At 39.7% G+C, this 1,588-nt stretch overlaps 1 protein-coding gene across 1 annotated transcript; it reads left to right on the top strand.

Moving 5' to 3' along the window:
- Positions 1-348: 348 nt before the first annotated feature.
- On the top strand, positions 349-1,435 carry LOC107580245 (sentrin-specific protease 6-like; the record flags this gene model as incomplete). The annotated part of the gene is made up of 5 exons (XM_016265975.1): positions 349-476; positions 556-672; positions 756-878; positions 950-1,042; positions 1,183-1,435. Coding segments are annotated over 5 exons (699 nt in total), but the record flags the coding sequence as incomplete, so codon positions are not given.
- Between the last annotated feature and the right edge of the window lie 153 nt (positions 1,436-1,588).

The following is a 1,588-nucleotide window of genomic DNA, read 5'->3' as shown; positions in this document are numbered from 1 at the left end:
TTGCTTCCCCTTCCTTTGTCCCTTTACTTTCTTTTCCTTTTCCCTTTTATTTTTTTATTCCTTTTCCCTTTCATTTCCTTTTACTTGTCCTTCCGTTTTTTCTTTCAATTCCTCCTTTTTCTTTTAAACTTTTATTGCCTTTTTCCTTTTATGATCTTTTTCTTCGTGCTTCCTTATTCTTATCCTTTCCTGTCCTTTTATTTCTACTCTGTTTTTCTCTTACCTTTCCTTTCATATTACCACAGAATCAATAAAATCTAAATCTTTGAGCACCAGTTATGTAATGGAGCAAAATAAATCTGCCTTATCATGTTTTTCAGTTGTTTAGTTCTTTCTCTCAATGTTTAGCATGGCTTGGTGCCATTTTCGGCCTCTGCTGATCCTCATCGATGGGAAATTGCAGCCCTCAGTGTCTCAGACAGTGATGAGGACGATTTGATAGAGCTCCCTTCATCACCCAAACAGGATATCAAAAAGTTAGTTGGCTGACCTAAAATGAGTTGATCGGTTATTGTGATATTATCTAGAAGAGCTCTTCTCACCATCTCTTTGCAGACTGGTTGTGTACCCACCTCCTCCAGCCAAAGGGGGAATAACCATCACAGAGGATGACCTCAACTGTCTTGAGGAAGGAGAATTCCTAAACGATGTGATAATAGACTTCTATCTAAGGTTAAAGTGATTGAGATTGTAGAAGTTGCTATCTGCTTCAGTCCATTGGCACCGTAATGACATACATCTTGTTTTTTGGCCAGGTATTTGGTCTGTGAGCAGCAGGAAAAGGAGGATGCCTCCAAGTGCCATGTGTTCAGCTCTTTCTTCTTCAAGCGCCTCACTCAGAAAGATCATAGAAGGCTTCCAGGAACTACAGATTTATCGTATGTATAGAATATGGTCTTGTAAAAAAGTACATAAACATAATGGGTATTAACACTGCACTGTATTGCAGCATTCAAGAGCGCCGGCACAGTCGGGTAAAAACGTGGACCAGGAGTGTCAACCTTTTTGAGAAGGAATTCATATTTGTCCCGATTAATCAAATGTGAGTCTCTCAACAAAGCTGCATGTCCTGCACGTTTGGTGATCATTTAAAAACATTCTTGCAGACTTTCAGGTTGTGTTGGTTAGGTAAAATAAAGAGCATGTCTTAATAAGAGCCCCTCCTGTGCAATGTCTCCTCAGGGCTCACTGGTACCTGGCTGTCATCTGTTTTCCTGCCAAGATTTCACAGACCAGTGGTTTGGATCTTCAACTCAATGGGCGAAGGAATTCAGTGGAGTATCTTTGCGATCAATCTCCACCCAATCCCATGTCTCTCTTCTACTTTCCAGAATCCTCAAAGCAGCTCTCCAGATGGAGTCAATCCATAGGTAATTTAGAAAACCGATGTGGTGCCAGAGCAAAATGGTGGTGTACATAAAGGACAAAATCTGTTAGATTATTGTGCTTCTGCTCTTTTTGAGTGAGAGAACATGCAAATCCAAAGTGCTCCATGATACAGCACTAAATAGTAAAATATTTACTATTTCTGATAAAGTTCAATGCATATTCGGTTCTTTTTGGTCACTGATTTTTGTAATGGATTACA

The sequence above is a fragment of the Sinocyclocheilus grahami genome, unplaced genomic scaffold, assembly GCF_001515645.1.
Source record: "Sinocyclocheilus grahami isolate Dianchi unplaced genomic scaffold, SAMN03320097.WGS_v1.1 scaffold28229.1, whole genome shotgun sequence".
Classification (NCBI taxonomy): Eukaryota; Metazoa; Chordata; class Actinopteri; order Cypriniformes; family Cyprinidae; genus Sinocyclocheilus; species Sinocyclocheilus grahami.
This window is presented reverse-complemented; position numbering and strand designations above follow the sequence as displayed.